General features: G+C 43.4%; 1 protein-coding gene across 18 annotated transcripts in view; it reads left to right on the top strand.

Annotated features, from left to right (window-relative positions):
* ARHGEF28 (Rho guanine nucleotide exchange factor 28) overlaps window positions 1-21,236 on the top strand; it is a 194,482-nt gene that overhangs the window by 136,120 nt on the left and 37,126 nt on the right. For all 18 annotated transcript variants that reach the window (XM_073344266.1, XM_073344268.1, XM_073344263.1 and 15 more), the window contains 10 exons: window positions 802-949; window positions 1,042-1,163; window positions 2,145-2,285; window positions 3,997-4,247; window positions 7,947-8,069; window positions 8,764-8,881; window positions 9,796-10,050; window positions 11,095-11,171; window positions 18,819-18,997; window positions 20,034-20,122. In XM_073344266.1, the coding sequence (XP_073200367.1) occupies window positions 802-949; window positions 1,042-1,163; window positions 2,145-2,285; window positions 3,997-4,247; window positions 7,947-8,069; window positions 8,764-8,881; window positions 9,796-10,050; window positions 11,095-11,171; window positions 18,819-18,997; window positions 20,034-20,122 (1,503 nt within the window). The remainder of the gene's footprint in view (window positions 1-801; window positions 950-1,041; window positions 1,164-2,144; window positions 2,286-3,996; window positions 4,248-7,946; window positions 8,070-8,763; window positions 8,882-9,795; window positions 10,051-11,094; window positions 11,172-18,818; window positions 18,998-20,033; window positions 20,123-21,236) is intronic.

The raw sequence follows: 21,236 nt of genomic DNA, 5'->3' as shown, positions 1-21,236 counted from the left end.
AAATTAATTGGGGTTAGGTTGTGATGTCACAACTCCTTATGTATGCCTGGGGCAGATGTCCAGTGCAGTACTCTGTAGGGAAGGGATACAGTGATCAGACAAAATGGATTGGTAAAGGATTTAAAGGAGGTATTCTTTAAAGGAACAGAAATGGGGGCAGGGTTGGGGCTCCTATGACTGGTACAGCAAGGAGTCAATCCACCGCTCCTTTATATCCCTCCCAACCTCATTTGGATGGGGACCAGGATGGGTGAAGGGGGAGGGCTGACAGCAGCACCCCACCACACCAAGTATGTGTAAATGATTATGGAATTACCTGCACTGCACAGTTTTATCTGCCGATCCACCAAGACATTTAAGAACAAAGTTGTGGCCTAATTAAATCACATCCCATTTCTCCCGTCCTTCCTCCTGCATAGCTGGACGATAGAAGTTTTACCACTGATAGCAGTGAGAGCAGAGGTAAGCCAGAGTTGAGTGCTTTTGAAAATTCTCCCCGTCATGTACCCCCAATGTACATGGTTTAGCCATGTGTGAGTGTGATGTAAGCATGTCCATAGCTTAAACTTGTTCTCTCTAATTGACAGTGTGGGCACCAAAGTCACTCAGCTTCACCTTGTGGCTTGTTTTTCCATCCAACTCAGGAAAGAGCACAGTGCTCTTGCACCATAAGAGAATATGCCCAGTGGCATGTATTAATCGACAGTATAAGATAATTGTGTAGTATTTCTTGCTATAATCATAAGAGGCAATAACATATGAGGTTTTCTATAAGACTTGCACATATATTTCACTTCACAGATTCATCATTTAGAGATATTCCTCAGCCCATGTTCTCCTCAATGCATCCGTCTTCCTCAATGCCCGTTGGACTTTCTTCTGTAAGGAAAGAAGTCTCACCGCAACCTCACTCTTTATCCAAAAGTGTTCCAAGCGCCAGTTTTGAAAGGTAGAAGGCACCTACCAGCACAGTACGCTAACTAGATTATTCAGCATTCCTAAGTGAGTTGTTACAATTAAATGCATTTTTTTTCATTGCAGAAGATCTATGCCATCATCCGACCAAGACACTGATAGTAGCAGCTGGATGTCCAGCTCACACTCTGAAACGCTGTTACAATCTATAGGGACCCTTCCGTCAATGGATTCTTTTGTAATGGAAGGTGAGACGTAAACTGAGAAATCTACATGTTGTAACCTATGCTGCAAAATGCAAAGTGGAATAATTAATTAGTAAGTCTAAGAATACTACTTCCTGTATCAAAAGAAAATGTGTGTGTAGTAATTTAATTATGATTCTGACCACCATTAAAATGACACCATCAGATAAATGAGAATTAAAATTTGACCCATGATACCTTGCAAGTGGGTCTAAATTAGTGATGAACTCTTTGCTAATATTAAGTGTTTTTTTTATTTGTTGTCATTATTAAAAATTAACAGGTAAAAACTTTTATCCTGGACTTTCAACATCCTTGCCACAAATTAAAAAATATAATATAAAAGAGATTACAAAACCCAAACAGCCTCATATTTCTTTCTGGCACTCAGGTAGCCAGCCCTCTCCCGCCCTCACTCAGCACACACATTACAAACAGTATCACCCATCACTCATATTCCTCCCACAACACAAAAATCCCACCTCCCAACTACCCTCCTCCATCCACCATTCATGTCTGGAAAGTCAACAGATATGGGCTATTTCAGAAAAGGGGTTGGGGGTGTGAATTCCAGAGCTGAAGGGCATTCATAGAGAGAGAAAATCCAGCACAAGGATTCTCAAGTTGGGTACGCATAAATTTGAGGCACCTCAAATCAGAGGGCACTTCTGAGGGGGTATTTCAAACAATGGATCCAATCCTGAAAAAAATATTCCCTCTGATCCCCAAATCTCTGCTTGCCTCCACTCTGTTCTGTTTACATTTTAACGTGTAAGATAGTGATGCTGTCATCACTGGCAGGTTTTGTCTTTTCATTTTAATCTTTTCTCAGTACTGGTTAGAATCTTTAATTAAGGCTTACTTCAGTTCAGCAATATACTCACTGAATGAATAAACATGCATGCACATGAGGATCTTCCCTTGCTCTGATACTGCCAACCTGTTTGTGCGACCAGTGTTTACAAGGTTTTTATTTTGTCATAGATGATGTGGATGCCTCCCTGTGGACTGACCTCAGCACAGAGGCACAGGAGTTTGAGGCAGAATCTTGGAGACTTGTTGTGGATCCAGCATTTTGTAGCAAGCAAGAAAAGGATGTTATCAAAAGGCAGGATGTAATTTTTGGTCAGTGTTTCAATTATTTTTAAAAAGTTGAAAATAACTTGGCACAGGAAATAAGGTAGGATACACAAGTCATATAACTGGAAGAAAATTCTCAGTGCTTAGATTTGAATATGAATAACGAAGAATATTTAAATAATATGTTGTCACAAATAATAATGTAATGTATAATAATGTAGAGCTAACAGAATATTGAAGATAATTGCCTAAAAATATTCATTTGGATTTTAAAGTTAATTTCAATTTAACGGTATTCTTGAGGCATCCATGTCCACCTCCTGTGAACACTTGAGTACTCAAACTTTACTAGCATGTATATTCCTGAGAAGTGAATTTTAAACTCAAATGTTGGAATAGTAATGAAAAGCAAATTTTGAATTGTATACTCAATTGTAAAATTCACAATTTGCACTGTTTGATAGATATGTAAATTATCCAGTCAGGGAACAGAAATTATAGCCATATGACTTGTGTAACTAACCAACACAATATGAAATACAAATAATTGTGGTGAATTGTTCATGGATGAGCTGCACACCAAAGAATTATTTGCTAAAGAAAGTTACAAATAATTTTGAGTAAATGATACATTTGAGAAGTTCACAACTTTTCCCTGACAGTTTGTGGGGAAAAAAGTGACAGGAATTCCTTACCTCACTCATTGCAAATTATTTCCTCTGTTCTCTTGTTTACTTACCTTTTATTCTTCAGAAGTCAAAGTAAAGTTCCTAAAATGCTTAAATGTTCCGTATTAAATAAATCTTTAATAAAAAGTGCTTTGAAAGAGAAAGCTAGTAGGTATCTGTAAGAATAAAATATCGAAGATCAACGTTCAGACTTATAGATGAACTGAAAATAATAATATTCTTTGCAGAAAATTAATATTTTTTAAAAAAACATTCTGGGGCCAGTTGGGAGATCCTTACTCAAGGTTTTATTCAGTTCTTACTCAAGTAATCTTCCAGGGACTTCAGACTCACTGAAAGAGTAATGACTTCAGGATCTGGATGCCTATGTATTAGTGTGCAAATACAGACTAATGTAAAGCAGACTAATGTAAAGAATCTTGGTATTCAGTTACATATGATTCCTAATGTTTACTACTAGGACTTGAGAGATTTAAGTTTAATGTAAGTTGTTAATATTGTAGAGGTTGGGAGTTTCCATGTTTGAGTTGACATGCTTTGCATTAGTGCAGCATATCAGTAAGTTCTAATTTTTTGATGTTAAAGTCAAACTATGGTGAAAAATTTAACAAGAATCGGTTCAGGCAAGAATCAGATTTCAATATTTCTGGCTGTGGCTCTGCTGACTTGGGCTGTGATGCTGTATTAGTCAGCATAGTGCAGTAGAGGGAGCCAGAGGAGCTTTTTGCAGAGTAGCTGCATCGAGACACCTGCCTGTGTGAAAATGGTATTCTGCTCTCTGCATGTGTTCCTGCATGGAAACGCCTGCATTGCCCTCTTCGTTATCTGACTCCTTCAGACCCAAAATTTGTGTCATGGGGCAGAAAGTGTAAAAGAGGAACTGGGCTGGTTGGAGACCACATGTAACCATAGCTAGGGCTGTTTTTATTAGTTTTAATGCTTATCATGGAAGAAATCATATTTATGTCCATATATTTGAATGTAAAACTATGTGATGCATGTCAAATAATTTGAGGGAAAATGTCTAGTTGGATTATTACACTGTACCATCTTCCTTTAAACTATAGAGCTGATGCAAACAGAAGTACATCACATCCACACGCTCTTCATTATGTCTGAAATATTCAGGAAAGGAATGAAAGAAGAATTACAACTAGATCACAGCACTGTAGACAAAATATTTCCCTGCTTAGATGAACTGCTAGAGATTCACAGGCAATTCTTCTGCACTATGAAGGAAAGAAGACAGGAATCGTGCGAGGGGAGAAATGAGAGAAATTTTGTAATCAACAGAATTGGAGACATCCTTGTGCAGCAGGTAAAGAGATCAGCAAAATTAAATCTTCACATATTCAAGACCAAAAAAAGATATTTGTTGAGTTCAACATTTTTGTGGGGCAGGGAGATAACTAGATCTCTTAGGATTGGTTAATAGAATGCAAAGATTTTCATCTCTTGGTTATTGCTTCACATTCTTCTAGTGTGAGAAAATTATTGATAACGCGGTGAAAAAAAACACTGATGACAGTTTTCATAACCTATCTGAGTACTGATGGTCTGAGTCAAGTTCATAGTGGACAGTTGCTCCCATCACTTAATCTACCACCGAAACTGACACTAGCTGACACAGTTGTTAGAGAGGCAAAGGATTGAAAGAATGAATTATCCTCTCACCTCTTGAAGAGGGTCTTCCAGAACTGTGTCGATGTATGCTGGCAAGGGTATATGGGGCAGCTTGTGCTACTGCTGCATGTGTTGACCTGTACTTGAAAGTGAGTGAAATAATAACTTTTATTAGACCAAGTTCTATTGGTGAGAGAGACACAAGCTTTCAAGCTTACACAGAGTTCTTCTCCAAGTCTGGGAAATGTACTCACAGTGCCGCTTCTAAATACAAGGTGTGTCATAAATATAAAGGGAAGGGTAAACCCCTTTGAAATCCCTCCTGGCCAGAGGAAAGCTCCTCTCACCTGTAAAGGGTTAAGAAGCTAAAGGTAACCTCGCTGGCACCTGACCAAAATGACCAATGAGGAGACAAGATACTTTCAAAAGCTGGGAGGAGGGAGAGAAACAAAGGGTCTGTGTGTCTGTCTATATGCTGGTTTCTGCTGGAGATAGACCAGGAATGGAGTCTTAGAACTTTTAGTAAGTAATCTAGCTAGGTATGTGTTAGATTATGATTTCTTTAAATGGCTGAGAAAAGAATTGTGCTGAATAGAATAACTATTTCTGTCTGTGTATCTTTTTTGTAACTTAAGGTTTTGCCTAGAGGGGTTCTCTATGTTTTTGAATCTAATTACCCTGTAAGATATCTACCATCCTGATTTTACAGGGGGGATTTCTTTATTTCTATTTACTTCTATTTTTATTAAAAGTCTTCGTGTAAGAAAACTGAATGCTTTTTCATTGTTCTCAGATCCAAGGGTTTGGGTCTGTGGTCACCTATGCAAATTGGTGAGGCTTTTTATCCAACATTTCCCAGGAAACGGGGGGTGGAAGTGTTGGGAGGATTGTTCATTGTTCTTAAGATCCAAGGGTCTGGGTCTGTAGTCACCTAGGCAAATTGGTGAGGCTTTTTACCAAACCTTGTCCAGGAAGTGGGGTGCAAGGTTTTGGGAAGTATTTTGGGGGGAAAGACGCGTCCAAACAGCTCTTCCCCAGTAACCAGTATTAGTTTGGTGGTGGTAGCGGCCAATCCAAGGACAACGGGTGGAATATTTTGTACCTTGGGGAAGTTTTGACCTAAGCTGGTAAAGATAAGGTTAGGAGGTTTTTCATGCAGGTCCCCACATCTGTACCCTAGAGTTCAGAGTGGGGGAGGAACCTTGACAAGGTGGAATAGATTGTTTAGCATAATGCATATTTTAAAGGATCATTCAAAGTGAAGTGAACCGTTAGCACCTCTCCAGTCATAACGGGGAAAGAGGAAAAAAGCTGGCAGGGTGTGTGTGTGTGGGGGAAATAAATGGGTTGTAGATTAGATTTTTGGCTCATTACAACACTGTCTTTATTCAGTCCCTGATTTTTAGTATCTAGCAAAGTATCTAACAATCTGCCAACCTCTTCATGGATCACCTTGAAGAATTTCTGGACAAATGCACCACAGAACCAATGATATACCTGAGGTACATCAATGATATTTCCATCCTCCGGCTAGATGACCTAAACTCCCTCATAGATTTCCACTGCAACTTCAACAACCACCACCCTTCCATTAAACTCTCTCTAGAACACTCCCCAATTAGCATCAACTTCCTGGATATCATGATCAGCTTCAACAATGGAACACTACAGATAGCTTTTTATAAGAAACCATGGATCACCACACCTGTCTTCACAGATCCAGTAACCATCCTAAACACACCAAGAAATCCTGTTATCTACAGCCTGGCACTCAGATATCATAGAATATGCTCTGAGGAGAAAGTCTGGGATATATACAGTAACACATTTAAAAGCACCTTCACCAAACAAGGACAATCCACTGGGGAAGTAAGTAGCATCAGGGAATGGGCCACCCAAATACCCTGAGAGAACCTGCTTCAGTATGGAATAAGCCCTGTACCGACCTCACATCTCTAGTTGTCCTCTAGCTCCCCACAGTGGAACCCATATGACAAGGTGCTGGAACAATTTGTATAGAGCGGGTGCTGAGAGCCATTGAACCAAACTATAAACCCTGTATATGATGGAAACAGCTTTAAGTCAAGTGCAGCACCCCTACTTCCAGCCCCTATGCCATATGGGTTAATTTCAAACAGTTACGATCCATACTTGGTGGGGACCACATTCTGAAAGAAACCTTTCCTCAACCTCCTCTTCTGGCCTTCAAACAACCCCCCAACCTCACCAAGCATGTAATTAGAAGCAAGCTCCCCACAGCAGGACTCACCAACTCAAAGTGGCACCTGACCTAGCCAGAATAACAGATGCAAAACCTGCAGACATATCTCCAACGCTACAACAATCAACACACTGTCCAGGATTCATGGGTCCTATCACAACATGCCTATCACAACATGTGGTGTACCTCATCGGTGCACTAAATGGTCTAATAACAACTATGTGGATGAAACCAGATAATCAGTGCACTCTTGAATGAATTCACACAGAAAAATGATAAAAGCCAAACACTATATCACCTGTGGGTGAACATTTTCACAAAATGATCACTCTGTGGCTGATCTCTCAGTCCTCATCCTCAGAGGAAACCTGCAAAAGATGAATCTGGGAGCTTAAATTCATAATTCTGCTAGATACCAAAATCATGGACTGAATAGAGACACTGGATTTATGGCTTATTACAACTGTCCACAACCCACTTAACTCTACCCATCCCCAGCTTTCTCCCCGCACCATTATGACTGGAAAGATGTTAACAGGCCACTTCACCTTGAATGGTCCCTTATAATGTGTGCTAACTACTTATACTAAACAATCTGTTCCACCTTGTATTTAGCTGTGATGCTCTGGGTGCATTTTCCAGACCTAAAGAAGAGCTCTGTGTAAGCTTGAAAGCTTGTATCTCTCACCAACAGAAGCTGGTACAATAGAAGATATAACATCACCCTTGTCTCTCTCATGTCTTGGGACCAACATGACTACAACAACACTACACACTGTACTTGAAAGTGACAGCACAAATAATGGTTAAAACAAGTAGACTTCTAAAATTCTCTGTTTTATTAAACTAAGGTAATATTAATAGCAGAGCTAAGGAGATTTGTTTGAGGTTTAAAATTAAATATATGGGACCACATTCAATTCACTTTACTTGTGTGAGTAGTTGTTTTTACAGTCAATCTGCTATATATATTCCTGCCCCTGTAGGCCTGATTCTACATTCCTTGTACAGATCACAACTCCCATTGATTTATAGGATGCAGTGTCAGGATCCTATAAGTGGTTTATTTTCATTAACATTGATAGGAGTTACAATCAATAGTATGCAAAAATCCTTAAACATACTCTTTACAGTTAGGTATATTGTTGAGTAAAATTGTATTATTTTCATCAGTTTTCAGAGGAAAACGCCAATAAAATGAAGAAAATATATGGAGAATTTTGTAGTCATCAAAAGGAAGCTGTTAATCTCTTTAAAGAGCTGCAACAAAACAAGAAGTTCCAGAATTTTATTAAAGTAAGCGCTTACAAAAATGTGACTTAACAAAGTGGCCAGAAAACATGTTCATAATTTGTAGCTCTGATTTAAACAATGCAGGACCTGAGTTTAGGAAGCAACCTCCCATTTTATTCATGCAATCTTGTGGGCACAAATAATTGTAGGTGCAAAGTGGGAAATTGGATTGAGTTCCCTTTCAGAATCAGGTCCATGGTATTCAATAGAGCTATTGCAATAGCTTATAAAAACTAGAGGGTCCTGCTTAATCAGAGAGTTGGTAAATTCCAATTTTGTTTAGATTAGAAAAAACTTTGGACATCAGTCTATAATAGACACACATTCCAGTTATGAGCCACCTCATCAATTACACCTTTCAGACATCCAGCTAAACCACCTCCGACTGTATAGGAAAGACCTCCACACTAAACAAAGGATTATATATCAAATGAGGCACAGATAATGAATGTAAAGCTTGGTTTTGTGTATAATTTGCACTTTCTCAGCATTAATTGAAAATGTAGCTATAGACTCAATAGTTGGGAGTATCAGGATGTTTTGTGACATTTCACTGTGGATAGTGCAGATAATTGAACATTTTTTTTTCAGTTTCAATTTATTTAGCACATGTAGAGCTAAGGCCTTTTGCTAGTAAATTATTGTTTCAGTATAACTTTCCTACTTACAATAAAATATGCGTAATTATTTTTTAAAGCTGCGAAATAGCAATCTTTTGGCTCGACGTCGAGGAATCCCGGAATGCATTCTGCTTGTCACTCAGCGCATCACAAAATACCCAGTTCTGGTAGAAAGGATACTGCAGTACTCAAAAGGTGAGTAATAGATTCAATCTTGCCTCATATCAGAGACAAATCTGGAACCTTAATACATCTCTTGCATAATATATGCAACATAGTCCCAAAGCGTGAAATTTGAAATTGTGCTGAGAGCCAACAAAGCCTTTGTGCACCACTTAAGCTGTCTACACAGGGTAAATGTCACCCAAACAGTATGTGTGGCATATATATTTGTTAAGAATGAGCAAACTTTAAAAGTTTAAGAGGTCAGATTCAGATAAGCCTCAAAAGTCTGAAGAGTCTAATTGTTTTAGCAGAAGATCTTGAATGTCCGACATGGAACTTTTTTGGGACTAAGCCTGGAAAACTCTTCAAATGAATTCAAAGAAGCGTCTCATAACTTCTTCTGGGCAATAAAATAGTACAAAGTGTTTTCTGTTAATAGTCATACAAAGTTGCTTCAATTTTCTGTGCCTTCTTTGAATATTCTAGTGATCAATAAACTCACAGGCATATTTGTAAAAATGGAGAATATGCAACTATTCATGCTATAAACCAGATTCGAAGTTATTTTCATCCAGTCATGAGACACAACATGCCATGCGATCTATGTGTATAATCTAAATTTTACATCTTGAATACTGCAAGTGAATTGCTTATAAAGGATCAACAGTACATGAATTATTTGCAGAAACTATCTGGAAAGTAATTTTAACTATTGATTAAATCTGAGATAATTACAAACTGCTCAGGGACATTTCACAAACACAAAAAGGGTAATATTTTTCAAATAAATTACTTATTGGAAATTAATTTCCCAAGTCTGTTTACAACATATCAGTTGATTTAAGTCTTAAACTGTGTTAATCAGATCATATAAAATCAGAAAAAAATGTCATCTCTTGAATTGGGTGAATACTGTAATGTTGTCTGTTCTTTGCTTCACACAGAAGGAACAGAGGAGCATAAAGACTTATGCAAAGCCCATTGCCTGATTAAGGACATGATTGCAGCAGTAGACTTGAAAGTCAACGAATATGAGAAAAGGCAAAAATTACTGGAGATTCTCAATAAAATTGAAAACAAAACTTATACCAAACTGAAAAATGGCCATGTTTTCAGGAAGCAGGACCTGAAAAAGAAAGAGAGGACACTTTTGCATAAAGGTTTGGTGTATTGGAAAACTGCTACTGGACGTTTCAAAGGTACCATATCTTTGCAAAGAAATTCCATAGCTTTTTATTTGCAAATAATATATAAAGATTAACATTTGGGTTAAAAAGATAAAATAACTTGTAACAATAGTTCACAAGTGTGAGTTTGTGGGTAGTGGAATTTAAGGTACCATAAAGGAACAAGAAATGCTGCTAATCGCTGACACAGTATTTCTGGAAGGTGTTGTGGTTTGTATGTGATGCACAGCACACCTAGGCATGGAGCCAAATTCAGACATGACATAACCAATCACATAAGATTCTTGCACTCTGCTGCTATTTGCATTTCTTGCCGCAAACCTGCCCCTCTGCACCCCTATCATGCAGTTTACACGCACACTGTCTCATGTCATGCTGACATGTAAATTTACACCACCCAGTACTTCACATCTGATTTTGGCCCCGGTGTCAAAATCACACTCACCTGCACTTGCAACACCTTCATTTGAGAGGAAAACTCAGGATCAAATTTAACTGGAGCCACATATGTACATCTAATTGCAGAATTTGGTCTTCAGTGTTTTATCATACACAGTTTTCTTTTTTGCTATCATTAACATTCCATTAAAAACCATCTATTCATGGTTTGTCTTATAAATTAGAAAAAAAATGCACAAATGCTTTTACCCATATTTCCTTGTGCTGTGATTATATCAAGCCTCCTAAACATCAACAAGAAAATAAATTAGGGTGGGTCTGTCCTTGGATGCGGTTTCTCCAAAGAACACCTAGTCACTTCAGGAAGAAGGGCTGGCAATTTGGTGAGCATCCCTTTTTTCCATCCAAGTTAGTACTTACTGATCAAGTGCTCCAGCATTCTGTTGCAGAAAGGTGGCAGCAAAAAGTGCTGTCGTTCACACAAGCTGTAAAACGGTAGCCTGAAATTGCTTTTGGCAGATTGTGATGAGATGCAGATATTTCTTACTCAGTTTACTGTAAGAATTCTTAAGTTTCCTTTGATCAGGATTTGTCTTCAGGTTAAAAGGAGAAATTGATTGTGATGTCTTTCATTAAAACCACTTTCTTTTTTAAAAGACAGTTTAGCTCTGCTTCTAACTGATGTGCTGCTGTTTTTACAAGAAAAAGACCAAAAATATATATTTGCAGCTGTTGTAAGTATATAAACAACATTTTTAATAAGTATTTTAAATATTTTATTTGCACGTTTCTTAAAAGTTAGATGAACTTTAGGTTTTGTTATCCAATTATACTGATAGTTACGTTGTTTTTTTTCTGGTGTTGGGAATCTTGTCTGAGCAAAAATGTATTTGTATACGGAAAACTAAGAATATTTCCAGTGTTAAAAGAAATGTTCTTCTTTGAGTGCTTGCTCATGTCCATTCCACATTAGATGTGTGTGCTCGCCACATGCACCGGTGCTGGAAGTTTTTCCCTCAACAGTATCCATAGGTGAGCAGCTCTGGCGCCCTCTGGAGTGGTGCCTGCATGGCGCTGTATAAGGGGCGCTGCCAGCTCTCCCCACCCTCAGTTCCTTCTTGCCGCCAGTCACTGTGCACGGAACGTTTGCCACTCTTACTAGCATTGCTTAGGCTTCCTTTGTACGAACTAGAGTTCTTGTAAAGGTTGTGTACATAGTAATCAAGTTAGTTAGCCTTTATCAGTAGTTAGTTTTGTTAGTCCTGTCGGGGACTTAGGCAGGGGACGGGGCATGCCCTGGTCCCCAGACTTTAAGCCCCACGATCGCTGCAAAAGGCCCATGCCTGTGAGCGATCCGCGTAGTAGCTGTCTCAGGTGCCTCGGTGAAGAGCACATAAGTGGTAAGTGTCAAATCTGCAAGTCCTTTAAACCTAGGACCAAGAAAGAGCATGAGATTAGATTCAAAGCGCTCCTGATGGAGTCGGCGCTCACTCTGACCCCAAGCAAAGGTCCGACTCAGCACCCAGCACCGCAGCATCGGTGCGTAGTGTCCTGCCAGCACCGTTGATGAGCCGGCACCGATCCCCATTCACAGCTCCAGCCAAGAAGTCAAAGAAGGCCGGTAGGGGATGGTCTACTCCCTGCAAAGGGAAGGAGAGGGCTGGGGCTGAGCTAAGACCCACACCAGACGGCTCATCTCCCCCGTCGGGAAGTCGGACCTCAGCTCACGCCGAGCGATGCAGCCCTCCCCGTTCCTTGCCTGGAAGGCTGGACACAGAGGCGAGCCTTGAGCAGCTTCAAGTGCCATCGATGCCTGAAGCGCTCCAGGCTGCGCAGGAGATCCTGACATTCCTGATGCCACCCGTACCGGCTCCGTCCAGACCTAGGGGTAAGCCTGCCTTGGGACCTTTCCTTCCGCCCTTGCCTCAACGGTACCGCTCCCCATCGCAGGGGACGTCCCACCACCGTTTACCCGCTTGAAGCCGTCATGCCTTGGAGTTAGGGAGGCAGATGCATCGGAGCCCTCTACGGTCACCGGACCTTGGGCACCGGCAGTGGATTTCGAGGCGGACTTCGCCGGTGACTTGGCGCAGACCCTTGGAGGCACCTGCTCCCTGGCAGGAATGTCGGGACTGGCCCTTCGCGTCACCAGAACACCATTACAGATCCTGGGAACGATCGGAGGATTGCAGACATGGGCCCTGCTGACGATCCCCGAGACAGGTGTCACCATATTCTGGGAAATCCCCCTGGCATCAGGCCCGCAATACCTCCAGGTCACGCTCCTCGTCCCAGTACCGGTCTCGAAGCGTGAGGCATGGATTGCCAGTCTCCCTTCATGGATCTGCTGAGCACTGCTAGTCCCCGTGGAAGCGCATGCTCTGCTTGGACCAGTCCTCCTCTAGACACGACTGTGAGTCCTGGTCATGGGCAGCAATCATTCCGGATATGGCTCCAGCACGGAGCAAGGCTTCACATCAGCAGAGCAGCCTCCCAGACCCACAGTGCCTCCTGCATCGTCGGTACCAAACCCAGGCCCAGTGGCTGGGCCCATGGTACCCCTGGAACCTGTGGGGGTTCACCCAGCCCTCCCAGCCTGCCTGCTTGGTATCAGGAGCCTCAGACAGGCCTGTGGCATCGACCCAACTCCCTTTGGTGCCTGAAGCCCCGGGGGATAAGACTCAGCAAGTCCATGTGGACTAAGGGGAACAGCCTTCTGGACCACCAGTGGGTGTCATGGAACCTGCGGTACCGGCCTCCTCCTCCTCATCACTGGATGAGGCCATCATGGAGCCCCTCACCCGGTTCCTCTGGATGACGCTAAGGTGCACCAGGAGCTGTTGAAGAGGGTCGCGTCCAGCCTTGGCCTGCAGGTGGAGGAGTTGGAGGAGCAAGTGGACTACCTGTTTGATGTCCTTTCCTCCACAGCCCCAGCTAGGGTAGCCCTTTCCCTTCACAAAGGGGTACTGAAGTTATCCAGAGCCTTGTGGCAAACTCCCTCCTCTCTGCCCCCCATTTCCAAATGGGCAGAGTGTAAGTATTTTGTCCCAATTAAGGTGCACAAATACCTTTACTCCCATCCTGCCCCAAATTCCCTGGTGGTCGAGGCAGTTAACGACAGGGAATGCCAGGGGCAACTCGTAGCTACGCCAAAAAAATAAAGACTCCAGGAGACTGGACTTGTTCAAATGAAAAATATATTCCTTGTCTAGCTTACAGTTGAGGGTGGCCAACCACCAGGCCCTCCTTGGCTGTTACGACTTTAATATGTGGCAGACTGTGGCCAAGTTTGAGACTGCCCTCCCAGAAGGTTCCTGCAAAGAATTCCGGGTGATCCTTGACAAGGGTACGGCTGCTGCCAGGGCGCTCTTCAGCAGCATCTGACGCTGCAGACTCTGCCACCCGTACCATGGTGTCCGCCATTTCCATGCAGCAAGTATCCTGGCTGCTCTTCTCCGGGTTGTCCTCCAAAGCTCAGCACTAGATTCAGAATCTCCCCTTCGATGGCCAGGCCATGTTTGCAGTTACATGGGTTGAAGGACTCCCGTAACACCTTGGGGTTCTACGTTCCGGGCCCAGCATGTAAGCGGTTCAAACTGCAACTTCCCCAGGGGTAAGGGAGCCAGCCCTGGCAGGACCTGCCACACAAAACGCCCATCTCCAGATGGTGCATGAGCCACCTGCCCCCACCCTCTGCCTAGTCATAGAAATCATAGAATATCAGGGTTGGAAGGGACCCCAGAAGGTCATCTAGTCCAACCCCCTGCTCGAAGCAGGACCAATTCCCAGTTAAATCATCCCAGCCAGGGCTTTGTCAAGCCTGACCTTAAAAACCTCTAAGGAAGGAGATTCTACCACCTCCCTAGGTAACGCATTCCAGTGTTTCACCACCCTCATAGTGAAAAAGTTTTTCCTAATATCCAATCTAAACCTCCCCCACTGCAACTTGAGACCATTACTCCTTGTTCTGTCATCTGCTACCATTGAGAACAGTCTAGAGCCATCCTCTTTGGAACCCCCTTTCAGGTAGTTGAAAGCAGCTATCAAATCCCCCCTCATTCTTCTCTTCTGCAGACTAAACAATCCCAGTTCCCTCAGCCTCTCCTCATAAGTCATGTGTTCTAGACCCCTAATAATTTTTGTTGCCCTTCGCTGGACTCTCTCCAATTTATCCACATCCTTCTTGTAGTGTGGGGCCCAAAACTGGACACAGTACTCCAGATGAGGCCTCACCAATGTCAAATAGAGGGGGATGATCACGTCCCTCGATCTGCTCGCTATGCCCCTACTTATACATCCCAAAATGCCATTGGCCTTCTTGGCAACAAGGGCACACTGCTGACTCATATCCAGCTTCTCATCCACTGTCACCCCTAGGTCCTTTTCCGCAGAACTGCTGCCTAGCCATTCGGCCCCTAGTCTGTAGCGGTGCATTGGATTCTTCCGTCCTAAGTGCAGGACCCTGCACTTATCCTTATTGAACCTCATCAGATTTCTTTTGGCCCAATCCTCCAATTTGTCTAGGTCCTTCTGTATCCTATCCCTCCCCTCCCAGTTTAGTATCATCCGCAAATTTGCTGAGAGTCGAGCTTGACCAACTCCAAGCAAGGAGCTAAAAAATCATTTTGAGGGTGTGCCCAGGGGCGACCTACCAGTCTTTTTCCTGGATCCTATTTTCCCAACTTTTTGCCACCGCCTTTCCTTTTTCCTTCCGCTGTGGTCGGCGATAACTTCAGACTGCTGGGTCCTCAGTATGGCAGCGCAGAGCTACGCCCTCCAATTTACTTACACTCCTCCTCCACCCACCCTGTCCCTCTTTAAGGACTCTTCTCACTAGAATCTTCTTGAGCAGGAGGTTCAGGGACTCTTACCACTGGGGGTGGTGGAGGAGGTCCTGCCTCCTTACCCGAACAAGGGTTTCTATTCCCATTACTTTCTGATTCCAAAGGCCAAGGGTGGTCTGCGTCCCATCCTGGCCCTGTGAGACCTCAACAGATACCTAAGGAAGCTAAAGTTTCTCATGGTCTCCCTGGCCTCCATTATCCCATCCCTGGATCTGGGAGACTGGTATACTGCTCTCGACCTGAAAGATGCATACTTTCACATAACAATCTTCCCAGGACACAGATGCTTTCTCTGTTTTATGGCTGGCTAGGCCCACTACCAGTTTACCGTCCTTCCATTTGGCCAGGCTACAGCACCAAGGGTGTTCACCAAGTGTATGGTGGTAGTCGCGGTCTATCTCAGACATCGGGGTATCCAGATTTACCTGTACCTTGATGACTGGCTTGTCAAAGGCAGCTCCAAGGCTCAGGTCCAACGTGACATCACTATACTACAAGCCACATGCGGCTCCTTGGGACTACTGGTCAACCACGAAAAGGCCATGTTAGTTCCAGTTCAAAGGATAGAATTAATTGGAGCCATGCTCGACTCGACCTGGGTGAGAGTGTGCCTGCCTTTAGACAGGTTTCGGGCCCTCATGGACCTCATTGTGGATGTGTCCATGTTTCCCCTGACAACAGCCAGTGTGCCTGCGCCTGCTAGGCCACATGGCAACTTGCACATATGTGGTCCGCCTTTCCAGACTCCACATCGGCCACTGCAGCAGTGGCTGGCGTCGACCTATTCCCAATCCAAGGACCACCTGGGAAAGATCGTAACCATCCCTCCGGTCGTTCTCACCTCGCTGCGGTGGTGGACTGATCGTGAGAAGGTCCTGGAAGGAGTCTCATTTGACAGTCCCACTCCATCTGTTGAGCTAGTGTCGGAAGCACCTTGAGGGGTGCACCTTGAACATCTCTGGACCCAGGAGATGTGGACTCTGGAGAAGACAAAGTTACATGATAAATGTCAAGGAGCTCAGAGCGGTTCAGCTGGCCTGCGGGGTCTTCCTGCTGCACCTGGCGGGCAAAGTGGTGAGAGTCCTGACGGACAATATGGCCTCAATGTTCCACATCAACAGGCAAGGTGGAGCGCGCTCATTGGCTTTCTGCCAAGAGGCTGTCCATCTGTGGGACTTTTCATCGACCACGGCATCCATCTGAAAGCTGATCACCTGCCCTAGCCAGCACTGGTTTGGCATGCTCATGAATTTGGCAGTGGCCCCTCCCAGGCCCCTTCCCTACTGCCCAGACCTGCTGTCACAGGATAACAGTCGGCTCCTACAACCCAGCCTGGAGTCTCTACACCTCTCAGCGTGGATGCTCCGTTGTTGAACCCGGAGGAGCGTACCTGCTCAGAGGAGGTCCAGCAGGTCCTTCTTGGAAGAAGAAAGCCATCCATAAGACTAACTTACCTGATCAAGTGGATCAGGTTTTCCTGCTGGGCATCAGAGCACAGAATTTCTCCCTCGCGTTCTTCAGTGCAGTCCATCTTGAACTACTTACTTACTGCAACTCAGGACCCAGGGTCTGGCGCACTCTTCCGTTAGAGTGCACCTTGTGGCCATCTCCGCGTTCCACCAGCCTCTTCTCACAACATGACTGACAGCTTCCTGAGTGGCCTTGAGAGGCTTTGCCCACAGGTATGGGCCCCGTCTTGCAGTGGGACCTTAACTTGGTCCTCTCCAGGCTCACCGGCCCGCCTTTCAAGCTGCTGGGCTCCTGCTCCCTTTCCTACTTGTCCTGGAAGGTCGTTTTCCTGGTGGTGGTGACTTTGGTGAGACTAGTCTCAGAGATTAAGGCCTTGACCTCAGAACTGCCTTACACAGTGTTTTATAAGGATAAGGTCTAGCTGTGGCCCCACCCAGCCTTCCTACTGAAGCGTTTTCTTCCACACCACCTTCGGTAGGAAGGCTGGGTGGGGCCCATTCGACTAGAGCACAGGCGTCTTCGGCGGCCTTCTTGGCGCACATCCTATCCAGGGACAGGACATCTGTAGAGCTGCAACGTGGTCCTCGGTCCACACGTTCACATCTCATTATGCCATCACTCAGCAGGCCAAAGATGATGCTGGGTTCGGCAAAGCTGTATTACAATCTGTGCAGCTGTGAACTCCTACCCACCTCCACGGGAACTCCTGGGAGTCGCCTAATATGGATGGACATGAGCAAACACTCGAAGAAGAAAAGATAGTTACCTTTTCCATAACTGGTGTTCTTCGAGATGTGTCGCTCATGTCCATTCCACGGCCTGCCCTCCTTCCCCACTGTCGGAGTTTCCGGCAAGAAGGAACTGAGGGTGGGGGGAGTCAGCGGTGCCCCTTATACGGCGCCATGTGGGCGCCACTACAGAGGGTGCCAGAGCCGCACCGCTATGGATACTGCTGAGGGAAAAACTTCCGTCACCGGTGCATGTGGTGAGCACACACACCTCATATGGAATGGACATGAGCAACACATCTCAAAGAACACCAGTTACGGAAAAGGTAACTATGTTTTTTTAAGGAGAGGGAGTTGAGCAGAAAAGAGAGGGGAGAAATTGTTTTTAAGTTGTGTCTCACCTGATTCTGAAGGTCCATAACAGAGCAGGTTCTTTTAGTTTTTTTATAAAAATAAATTTAAAATTTCTAAAGCAAAACTGAAGATTTATTTTAATTGCAAATATAGTAATAAATACATTATATGTCAAATATATAAAATGTCTGTGGGTAAACTTTTCAAAAGCACCTACATGAATTTGGAGCCTAAATCTCATAGAAAGTCAATGGGACTTAGGCTTCTAAATCGCTTGGATGGTTCTGAAAATGTTACCCTTGAGGAACACTACACAAGCCTATGCAATTAGACATCAGGGAAAAAGACAGAAACATTATTACTAACCCAGGTAGTCTATATGACACTATGTCACTATAGAGTCACATTTTTAACACATAAACACCAGTTTTAGCCGAATAATTTATCACAAGGACAGTGTAAAATAAATTGTAACTTGACTATTGAAAGGAATACTTGATAGAATATTTGTTTGCCTGGTCATTCAAAACTTGAGCTCACCAGCTGATCTTTGGCAAAATCCACTTACGGCTTGTGTACATTACCTGCAGGATCGATGGGCAGCGATCGATCCAGTGGGGGTTGATTTATCACGTCTAGTCTAGACGTGATAAATTGACCGCCGAGCGCTCTCCCATCGACTCCAGTACTCCACCAGAGCTAGAGATGCAGGCGGAGTCAATGGGGGAGCGTCAGCTGTCGACTCACCGCAGTGAAGACACCGCGGTGAGTAGATCTAAGTACGTCGATTATTCACGTAGCTGAAGTTGTGTAACTTAGATCGATCCCTTCCCTCCCCCCCCCAGTGTAGACCAGGCCTTAGAGAGTGACCATAAAAGTCAAGACTAAGATTAATTTGACAAAATAACAATTGTGCTTTTAAAAATACTTATCTTTTGTAATAGGATAATTTTTCTTCTGCATATGTCATGATTATTTTCTATAGGACCAGAAGCCTTCAGTTATATCACTTCAGAAGCTGATAGTAAGAGAGGTGGCCAATGAAGAAAGAGGGATGTTTCTGATTAGTGCTTCATCTGCAGGGCCTGAGATGTATGAGATTCATACAAATTCTAAAGAAGAACGCAATAACTGGATGAGGCAGATTCAAGATGCAGTGGAAAGGTACAGGAAGGTGTCTGTATTTCTTTTTACCATGCAAAGTAGGAGCATGTCTTATGGCAGGAATTGTATATCACTAGAGCTGTGCCAAGCCTGTCAGTTCAGGCTTCCATGGAGCTCAGCAAGCCATTTTGCTTGTTGGTTTTGTTTCACATGGATTTTCACCCCATGGCCAAATTCAGCAATGGCATAAGTGGGCTCAGGTTCATTTGACATCAGTATCTGGCTCCCACTACTCTATGTCAAGGTTTAGTGCATTGCCAAATACTCACTGGAGTCACCCATATGTTTCAGTGGTGAAATGGAGTTTTTTTCTTTGAGTTTGGGGCTCACATAAACCCCCAAACCTCAGAGTGAAACTTGGCCAAACAGCTGAGTTTCTCAGAGCTTCCATCCTTTCCCTGTGAGATCTCATGCGCAAGCCAGCTCAGGTTCCCTTTCCCTAGTCTTTGGTAGTCATGATATTCTGGGGTGCAGTAGGCCTCCAGACCTTCTCATGTCCTTGGGAAATCGCCCTCATATCTTCCTAGGATGGCCAGCTGGCCTACTGCCTCAGGTTTAGTTGACAAGGTAAATCGGCTCCTGATAATCCCCCAAAATATCTTTACAGTACCACAGCTATGAGGGGGCCATCCATTCATTCTTAAAGACATTGGAGGGAAGGGTCAAGGCATACTATTAGCCCACAGAATGGGGACATGTAAGAAGTAGGTGTGGTCTCAATCTTTGCCCAATTTGCAAATCTCAGTGAACTCAGGTTGGACTGAATATTTGCCAGGTTTGAAGATTTGTTATGACATATTTGCACAGCTGTAGCTCTTCTTTTTTTTTATTTTTGGCAGTCCTACTGTGGTGAAGAGGAACAGAGAGCTTAGTTTCGAACTACTTAATTTTAGAAGAAGTTGCAGAAGGGTCTGCTTCTCTGTTAGAGCAGAAGTTGCTAACGTTGCATTTTATTTTTTATGGCTGAAAAATTTCTGTGTGTGTGTGATATACAGATTTTACTTTATCTGCCTTTGTTTGCATTTCACCATTAAAGTTGTCCAGAGGAAGAAGGAAAAATTAGCGAATCTGATGAAGACAGACGGATAGCTGAGGCCAAAGCAGCCAAGATTCAAAAATGTCAAGGTACAGTGCCTCTCACACTACGTTTAAAATTCCACTGCCAGAGAGTTAGGAGTGTAAAAAATAATCTGGATTACTGACTAATAAAGGGATGTACAACAGGTGCTCAGACACCACAGTGATGACTTCAGGATGGTTGGATTGACAGATTAGCTTCAGAAGTGGTAAAGCAAGGGAGGGCTTTGATGTGTGTGACTTGAGCCTAGACATATTTGTTTCTTTGATATTTCATTGTATCCACCTGTTTTATATTTTTACCCCACTGCAATCAATACAAGAAAAAGTATTGAAAAAGCCAAAGAAATTGATGATTTCAAATAAGCATTGAACAGGTATAGTTCTTTATTTACCGAAATAGCCTGAACCTTCAGTAGTTACATGGATTTGTATCTCTTTATGACTACTCATCTGTCACTACTTCATTGTGTATTATCTAAACATGCAGCACTTAGGCCTAGGCTTAGCACTTTTGACACAGTGAGACACAAATTGCACATCTTTTCTGCTCGATTGACTCCAGGGGAGAGTAAGTGGTAGAGTTGCTAGCATTTGAGTATTACGTTCCAGGGGTGTAATCCAGACCTGTGAGGGGTTGTCATTGCCTGCCCTGCAACCATGGGTGCCTCACAGTGTTTTGCTGCTGTCGCTCCAAACCTGGGCTGCTCACAGACTGCCAAACAGCATGCAAGTCACACCCTGTGTGCCTGTGTGTAGCTGCAGCCTGCCAGCTACACACCAGCCACATTCTGGCTTCCAGCAGCCTTAGTAACCACTTTCAGGGTCACCTCAACACATTTCCAGTCCCAAACTTTCCCCAAATATATGTGTTCTGCACTGTGCAGCCCTCTCCTGGACAGTTCCAATATTACAGGTCTGTTGCCCCTGGAAGGGGTCAGTGAACAACAGTTTGCTACTTTAACTGCAGTTACCAAACAATTCAGTTTAAACACTACACACGATTAGTTTTGATTAAAGCAAGTTTAACTACAAAGAGAGAAATTTTAAGTGAATATAAGTACAAGGTATTAAAGTCAGAAATGGTTACAAGAGAAATAAAGATAGAATGTTTTCTAGTAACTAAAACTTAACAAACTAGACTTGGTTCAAGGTAAAATTC

This window comes from Lepidochelys kempii, chromosome 5, assembly GCF_965140265.1.
Source record: "Lepidochelys kempii isolate rLepKem1 chromosome 5, rLepKem1.hap2, whole genome shotgun sequence".
Classification (NCBI taxonomy): domain Eukaryota; kingdom Metazoa; phylum Chordata; order Testudines; family Cheloniidae; genus Lepidochelys; species Lepidochelys kempii.
Note: the sequence above shows the minus strand (reverse complement) of the source record. Positions and strands in the feature narration are given on the sequence as shown.